A 9,425-nucleotide genomic window follows, 5' to 3' on the forward strand; every position below is an offset into this window, starting at 1 on the left:
TTTACCTTTAATTAACGAAGGAAGGACGCACAAAAAGAGAATATTTTCTCTTCCTATGAGTCTCCTTCCTCAAATCCATATTTTTTTAAGAAAATGGTGGAAAGGGAACGAGAATTAAAATTAGGCCTCTGCGCCACGCACAGTCATCAGACGAAACGCAGGATTGCTTCCACTTTACTGCCCTGTATTTTGTGTGGTCGTGATATTTAACCGGGCGTGCCGGCCTATTCGTGCAACAGATGTTGTTGCTGGCGTCTAACACTGTCAAAACTGATGTAGACAAGTATATCGCAATTTTATAGTAGAACTAGCTGTCGCCCGCGACTCCGTCCGCGCGCAGTTAAAAAAACTAAATGGGGGGGGGGGTTATGAAAAATAGATGTTGGCCGATTCTCAGACCTACTCAATATGCTCACAAAGTTTCATGAGAATCGGTCAAGCCGCTTCGGAGGAGTTCAAGTTCGGACCCCGTGACACGAGAATTTTATATATAAGACTAGCTGTCGCCCGCGACTCCGTCCGCGCGCAGTTAAAAATGGGGGTGTATGAAAAATAGATGTTGGCCGATTCTCAAACCTACTGAATATGCTCACAAAATTTCATGAGAATCGGTCAAGCCGTTTCGGAGGAGTACGGGAACGAAAACTGTGACACGAGAATTTTATATATTAGATTTGTGTAAGTACCTTGTGGTCTATTATAACTCAGCAATAGTTTTATTTCGCTTACACCAATTAAGTAATTAATTAAAATTTTCAATCTCATGACACATCACATTTCTAGATGGGTTGACCCGTTGAACATCTGCTATTAGATTAGAGTAATTGCTAAAATATGTTTTCCTCTAGCAATACAAAACATTTCAAACGTAAACGCATTATCAAAACAAATCGAACAAGTCGAATATGTCAAGATAAATCACATCAGATGAATGTTGGTATTGATTTATACACATGGCGTGTTATTGGATGAAGTTTTGTGTTTGTTCCACTTAATGTAAATTTCGATTTCTACAATACTAAATCGTATTATTTATTCTGTTTGTTTTTTGTATCGTAATTGGGTATCGTAAGTGTATTGTATCGTATATCTATAAAATCTATATATATAAAAGAAAGTCGTGTTAGTTACACTATTTATAACTCGAGAACGGCTGAATCGATTTGACTGAAAATTGGTGGGCAGGTAGCTTAGAACCAGGAAAAGGACATAGAATAATTTTTACCCCGTTTTCTATTTTTTATTCCGCGCGGACGGAGTCGCGGGTAAAAGCTAGTCTTATATAAAAAACGTTTTTTCACGTCACAACGTAAGTTACCATACTGCTCCGATACGGCTAGACCGATTTTGATGAAATTTTATTTGCATCTTCAGTAGGTCTGAGAATCGGCTACTATCTATTTTTTATACCTCTATTAAGTTTTTTTAACTGCGCGCGGACGGAGTCGAGGTCAAAAACTAATTTATACATAAGTATACGCCCATTTACATGTCTTTACACCATAGGAATATTTTTCTAGAGGTTAAAATGTAAACAGTTTTGCTTACCTTGTTATAAGAATAACCGAAACTTAAGTATAATGCAGTAGTAAATTTTATTCTAATATATTTCAATAAGTGTATAACATTAATAGCAAATTACACAAATAGTATCTAAGGTCTTACTTAACGTTCTACTTTGTTACAATCCTTGCAGTAAATGTGGGCAAAAATGAGTAAAACCAGTCGTTTATCGCATACAATATGTCTACGTTTGGGTACATTGCCTCGTTCCAATTTGAGGGACTTACACAAAGGGACGGAATGCAGCCGGTACTCACTGATATTTTATGATCGAAAAGGGATAGGAATTCTTATTACTTTGCATCTTCTAGATTGAATTATTTATAAGCAATGCATTTTCACCATCAGAATACATCACGATCAGAGAAACTAATCCAAATATAAGTATATTAATATGTGAGTCAAAAACTTGGGATACAAAATTTTCGTTTCACGTTTTCATTTTAAAAGAAATTGCGAAATCACGAACGCCTTTACGAATTTAAAGGTAACGTGGAGAAGAGCACAAACCTATTTTTTTTTATTAAAAATTGAATAAATATGAATTATAGTCGAATTTAGACTAATGGGCGACCACTGGCTTGAATGGACATCTCACAAACAAAAATAATATTGATGAAAAATCATAGAATTTATATTAATTTTCTGTGCTTATCGTGTGTGTAATTCAAATCTTGGAAAATTAAAATATTTAATAGATATTTGCGACATTACTTATACGAGTAGTATCAACTGTAGATTGCTGCTTCATTATTCAACAGTTATAATATAATTCTATGAGTCCAACTATGGTGATGTTTCCTTTGCCATCAGTTTTCTGCCTTTTGAATATTGATTGGCGTCGCTTTTCTAAAAATTCTATAGTTTCCCAAACAATCTAACATTTACTATTATATTTATATGTTTACTAATTTTATAAATGCGAAATTTTACGAAAGTTTATATGGATGGATGGATGTTTGTTAGAAGGTATCTCCGAAACGGCTCAACGGATCTTGATGAAATTTGGCACAGATGTAGATCATAGTATGGAAGAACACATAGGCTAAAGTTATAAAGTTAATTTTTAATTTAAGTTAATTAAATAGTTTTTTTTTTAAGTTTTTTTAATTTTTTTATTAATTTCGCGGGACCGGAGTCGCGGTTATCAGCTTTTATTTATATAAATACTGAGACTTTGGAAATAAAACTAAAAGTTTTGTCCGTCGAGGCAGTATGATAAAGATTATTAAAAGAATAATCATTTCAAGGGAATCGAAATTAAAAGAAATATTGAATAATGTTCAGATAATATTTATTGTGTAAAGTAGTCTAGAAATTGAAATCTAATGCTGCAGAAACTCATCAATTGGCACTCTATTGAAGAAGACTTTGAGGGCATTGAAAAGGTTCTTGACAATGCTGCTCTCGATGGGCTCGCCGATTTGCAAGATAGTCGTCTTATCCTTGCTGAAGTCATTCATTAATGATTGAACTGAAAATTAAAGTTTTAACTGTAAATCATCATTATCCCCAGACAACAGTGAGTTGGTCTAAACCTCATAATTTTTTTAAAGGTTTCTTAGAAGGTCATCTTCCAAGTAGGGTTGGCGACAGGCAGGCGGCCCGCCGTAAAAACTTAAGCCAAAACTTTAAGGTTTATAGAACCTTGTGTTCCTGACCCCATGCGAGTAAGAAAAGGCCCAGGAGACGATGATGTATGACAACATAGAAATCGTAATTCTTTACGTTGTTCCTGTAGCTCACATTTAAATTAATGACAATTGAATTAAAATTATAATCAAAATTACTTTTCCACTATGGAGCTTTAGTAAAAGTATGTCATTGAAGAAAACATTATCTATACTTATTCATTAATATCTTTGTTTTATTTTAAACTAACTTTTACCCGCGACTCCGTCCGCGCGGAATAAAAAAAATGCACACAAGATAAAAAAGTTCCAATGTCCGTCTCCTAGTTCTAAGCTACCTCCCCATAAATTTTCGGCTAAATCAGTGCGACCGATCTTAAGTTATAAATAGTGTAACTAACACGACTTTCTTTTATATATATAAATTGAAATTGAAATAAATTGTACCGTTCTCAAGGTCGCCAGAAAAGAGACCACCCAAGTCGAATTTCATGGATTCAGTTGGCTCACTGAAAAATTCATAAGTCAAAAGTTTCCAGTAGTTCTTTCCATTTATACGGGTGTTATCAAATTTAGCTGTAATCGTTGTCCTCATAGAATCTGTAATTAAAGATTAATTATGTTTTAGTATGTTTTTTTTTTACATGATAAGGTGGCAATCGAGCAAGCAGACATCTGAATTCGACGAAGTGGCGAAGCGAGCACTGTCTATTAACAACCTCACTCTCAAATGCATTTCCTATTTTTAATCGACGGAGGAGGAGACGCACAGATCTATTTTCCCCTTCCTTTGCGTACCCTCCATCAAATCCCCTTCCCCTTTCCTTATAAGAAAATGGTGGAAAGGAAAAGACGACTAAAATTACACACTCACGTCTCGTTACACGTGTTACGATGTTACACGTCACAATTACATTACATTTTACGCCTGTCTTCTGGGTTCGTGGTATTGCACCGGGCGGGCTATGCCATTCGTGCAACAGATGTTGTTAATGCTGGCGTCTACAACTGTTAAATTCTTTCATTTAATAATTAATGTTAATAAAAGAAAACGTACTTGTCTGCATTCTGTAGTCACCTTCCTTATCAACATTGAATATTAGCATTTTTCCATTTAATTTGTATGTACCAGTTCCTAGCAATGGACAATCAACGATGAGTTTTAAAGCCGATTGATCGCGGAGTTGTCTGTGTATAAAAGTAAAGGAAGTTTTAGCACATTTGTTTTTCTTGTTGTTCTTAAGAGCCTTAGGTAGCTCTAAGCAAGCAATATACTCATACACAAAAGCTTTACGTATGTTATTGGTTTATCTAAATATTTACCTAAACTCAACGACTTTACACCTTCTTCCACCGCGTATTTGCAAATAGGGCAATGTGAGTCTGAAACTATTTTGTTCTGTCCACATTGTGATGTTTTCGAAATTCATGGGATCAGTTCGTGGGACACCGATCTCGGGAATCCCATCGGCAATATACGGGAAAGCGATTTGCATGTTAGCGGTCAGGAGACAATCTTCATCGATCAAGTTGCAAGCTTTGATGAAAGGCACTTGAAAAAAAGAGTACAAAATCTCACATTATACGATGAAAAAAAAAATGTTCCTACCTTATGCATTGTATTCATCGTTTATACTTAATTTTGTGCAACCCCGAAGTAAAATGTTAATTAATTTTTTTCTAATCAATTAAATCTAATGATTTTGGTTTTATAATTAAACTAGCTTTTACCCGCAACTCCGTCCGCGCTGAATAAAAAAAATGCACACAAGATAAAAAAGTTCCTATGTCCGTCTCCTAGTTCTAAGCTACCTCTTGATCTTGAGTTATAAATAGTGTAACTAACACGACTTTCTTTTATATATATAAGATATATAGATAGATAGATTAGCATAATACATATTATTCAAGAAATTATTACAATATAATTAAATACCAATTGAGTTGCAGGAACAGTGTAGTGCAAAACTCAAAATGACAAGAAAGATGTACATTTTTGTCATCTTCAAGTATTTTTACGTAAACAAATCTTTCGATGTTTCTTCAAATGACACCAGTAAGCGACTGATACTGATTTACAAAAAATCTTCAGTATATATACTTATAATTATGTTCTATTTCATTGAGTCAAATAACTTAAATTCTGCCTAAAATAGTGATAAATTAATAGATAATATTCACGTGTTCATAATTATTAAATAATTCAAGCATCGTAAAAAGTTAATGATATACACATTTTTTACCTTACTTCTTACTTCATACTAATATTATAAATGCGAATGTTATACAATACTAGCTGTCGCCCGCGACACCGTCCGCGCGCAGTTAAAAAAAAATGAAAAATAGATTTTGGCCGATTCTCAGACCTACTGAATATGCTCACAAAATTTCATGAGAATCGGTCAAGCCGTTTCGGAGGAGTACGGTGACGAAAACTGTGACACGAGAATTTTATATCTATATATATAAAAGAAAGTCGTGTTAGTTACACCATGTATAACTCAAGAACGGCTGAATCGATTTGACTGAAAATTGGTGGGCAGGTAGCTTAGAACCAGGAAACGGACATAGGATAATTTTTACCCCGTTTTCTATTTTTTATTCCGCGCGGACGGAGTCGCGGGTAAAGGCTAGTTTTATATATATGGGAGCTTCGGTGGCTCAGAGAGCGTCGGTTGATAGGTGGTTAAGCACTTAACTTGCAATCTGCAGGACCTGGTTTCGAATCCCGCCATGTACCAATTTTTACGATGTGTAAATTTATCCTACGTTCTTACGATGAAGGAAACATCGTGATGGACCAGTTTAGTTGACTATGGCCTAGTCACCTCTAACTTAAGGTAGGCTCACCCGCTCATTGGGGACGTATTATGTCGTTCCTAACTTTTATGATCTCTTATATTTTTCCGGAAGATTTGATAAAAGGGGTAGGGGCATTTTGTCGGTAGGACTTATTCTACGATGAGGAGAATTTTAAGGACGGAAATGGGAAGACGTATTTTTTGGGATACTTAAAGTGAAAACTGGGCCGCAAAAGATTATTATAAGATTTAAATATAATGGATAGAAAAGAGTGTTTTTTCCTCCACAACTTGTACGTATATGAAAGTTTATAAAATATCAAAAGTTAAAGAAATAAAACTTTTAATAGAAGAACAAAATTTTAACTAAGAAATAATACTGATGATAATCATAATCATCACACTCGTAAAACCAAAAGGTACATTGTAGTTATTAAGAACTTTATAGTTGGAGAAAAATATATAAAAGAAAGTTGTGTTAGTTACACCATTTATAACTCAAGAACGGCTGAATCGATTTGACTGAAAATTGGTGGGCAGATAGCTTAGAACCAGGAAACGGACATAGGATAATTTTTACCCCGTTTTCTTTTTTTTATTCCGCGCGGACGGAGTCGCGGGAAAAAGCTAGTAATATATAAAAGAAAGTCGTGATAGTTACACTATTTATAACTCAAGAACGGCTGAATCAATTTGACTGAAAATTGGTGGGCAGGTAGCTTAGAACCAGGAAACGGACATAGGATAATTTTTACCCCGCTTTCTTTTTTTTATTCCGCGCGGACGGAGTCGCGGGAAAAAGCTAGTAATATATAAAAGAAAGTCGTGATAGTTACACTATTTATAACTCAAGAACGGCTGAATCGATTTGACTGAAAATTGGTGGGCAGGTAGCTTAGAACCAGGAAATGGACATAGGATAATTTTTACCCCGCTTTCTTTTTTTTATTCCGCGCGGACGGAGTCGCGGGAAAAAGCTAGTAATATATAAAAGAAAGTCGTGATAGTTACACTATTTATAACTCAAGAACGGCTGAATCAATTTGACTGAAAATTGGTGGGCAGGTAGCTTAGAACCAGGAAACGGACATAGGATAATTTTTACCCCGCTTTCTTTTTTTTATTCCGCGCGGACGGAGTCGCGGGAAAAAGCTAGTAATATATAAAAGAAAGTCGTGATAGTTACACTATTTATAACTCAAGAACGGCTGAATCGATTTGACTGAAAATTGGTGGGCAGGTAGCTTAGAACCAGGAAACGGACATAGGATAATTTTTACCCCGTTTTCTATTTTTTATATGCCGCGCGGACGGAGTCGCGGGTAAAAGCTAGTATCATATATTTATTGCTAAAAACGAACCACTGTTACGTTATAATCTGCAACTCTAAATAGCCTAGATATCTAATCTTAATATTTTTTATATTTACTGCGCTTATATAATTTTAATGTGGAAACTAAATGAATAATATATGAATGTATAATGGTATATATTAATCTCGTTAATGATAATTAGCTAAATAAAAGATATTAGAAGGATAAATTAATTTTATTTTTTATGTTCGTTAAAAATATGTGATTTCCTCGCTAAGTTACGTGTTTGATAAATTAGTTCAAAACAAACTGTAGCATTCAATAACTCAATAGTAATAATATTACTGATAATTGAAGTAATTTTGTCGCATAAACCACCTGTGTTAAAGAATCTGCAATGTGGTTTATAAGTAATTTCTTGTATTTTGATATAATAAAAATTAACAAAGTATTTTTGAAAATAAGTTTGCGTAAAGTATTTTTTTGTTCTTATTCGAAAGTAATTTACGTCTAAACGACTTGAAGGATTTTAAAGAAGTATCGTTAGAGTGATTTTATTCTCAGGAGTGTATTAGACTGACTAACATACTCAGATTCATTAGTTACCATTAAAGGTGTCTCTTAGTAAAGATTTCCCGTACTTTATGTACACTAAGGGAGACCAGGACACTAGAGTGCAGCAGTTAGTATGAAAAATCTGCATTACGGTTCCGCCTTAGTAATAAACTAGCAGTTGCCCGCGACTTCGTCCGCGCGAAATAAAAAAAATCTATTAATAAATATAGCCTATGCCACATGGGCATAGTGTTGCTTCCCAGCAGTGAAAATTTTTCTAAACGATTCAGTAGTTTCGGTGTCTACTCAATGCAAACAAACAAACTATCAAATATTTTCTTTTTACACATCCTTTCTTCCTCTCGAAGAGACATAAAGCGAACACGTTCAGGGGTAGGTTTATGAATTACATTTACGGCTGCTTAGCTCCTTATCAATATGCAAAATAATGGCGTTGGCTTATTTAAAAAGTCTCGCATACTACTTTTACAACAAAATATATGTCGGCGAACTCAAAAAACAACAGTTAGATACGAACTTTAACGTCCCTTTTAGAACTTTACACGATACATATAAAAAAACTTGAATAACATAGTAAATTATCTGTTCTCAAAACTGTTAATGTCAATTTTCAGCTAATTCTGTTGAAAAATAACGTCTCTCAATACAAACTTTGGATCCTACCCACTTTAGAAATCTCTTATAGTGTTCAATAACGAAGTAATAGAAACCAATGTGCAAAATTTCAAGTCACTAGGCCGAGCGGTTTCGGCTGTGCGTTGATAGTTGAGTCAGTTAGTTAACATATATATAAACTAGCGACCCGCCCCGGCTTCGCACGGGTGCAATGCAAAATATACCTACTACAGAATAAATGCACAATTTATTTAAGGTACTTAAATGGATAAGGATTAATGCTGTATTGTTTAAAATCACTTCGTAAAAGAATAAAAATGGTTATGCTGGGTTATCCCTAAGAGATAGACATATACCATCGCGGACTTTTTTGTTGAACTTTTTAAGGTGAACAATACTGTAGTACATTATTTTGGTCTATCTCGTAGGGTTCAGCCAGCGTTTGCAATATAAGCGCAAAAAAACGTGCTTATTTACGACATCACATTAGAAAACTTTAAATTTATCAGTGTTTCTCTACTATATTATGCATTTATTATACATACAAACCTTCCTTAAGAATCACTCTATCTATTAAAAAAAACCGCGTCAAAATCCGTTGCGTAGTTTTAAAGATCTAAGCATACATACGGACATACAGCGAAAGCGACTTTGTTTTATACTATGTATGTATTGATATACAGTTTATATACAACGAGTAGCCGGATTGACATTACGATACGTTCTTCAATAAGGCGGCCCACGTTTAGCCACATCGTACTAATGCTTAATCTGTAGAGTTACCATACTTACAAAATGAAAAAATGTTTAATAATTAAAATCAATTTTATTAATCAGAAAATAAGGTAAATCTTAAGACTAGGAATAAGCAATTCGGCGGCTGCAACTTTATGACGAAAAGAGTTATATCTAAGGACTTACTAGCC

At 34.4% G+C, this 9,425-nt stretch overlaps 1 protein-coding gene across 1 annotated transcript; it reads right to left on the reverse strand.

The window, feature by feature from the left end:
- Window positions 1–2,840: 2,840 nt before the first annotated feature.
- LOC106711472 lies at window positions 2,841–5,266 on the reverse strand. The gene is made up of 5 exons (XM_014503789.2): window positions 5,131–5,266; window positions 4,518–4,746; window positions 4,252–4,382; window positions 3,642–3,794; window positions 2,841–3,037 (listed from the first exon to the last, which is right to left on the reverse strand). The coding sequence occupies exons 1-5, from the start codon at window positions 5,195–5,197 to the stop codon at window positions 2,889–2,891; spliced, it is 729 nt and encodes a 242-aa protein (XP_014359275.2). The 5' UTR covers window positions 5,198–5,266; the 3' UTR covers window positions 2,841–2,888.
- Window positions 5,267–9,425: the final 4,159 nt, after the last annotated feature.

The sequence above is a fragment of the Papilio machaon genome, chromosome 11, assembly GCF_912999745.1.
Source record: "Papilio machaon chromosome 11, ilPapMach1.1, whole genome shotgun sequence".
Classification (NCBI taxonomy): domain Eukaryota; kingdom Metazoa; phylum Arthropoda; class Insecta; order Lepidoptera; family Papilionidae; genus Papilio; species Papilio machaon.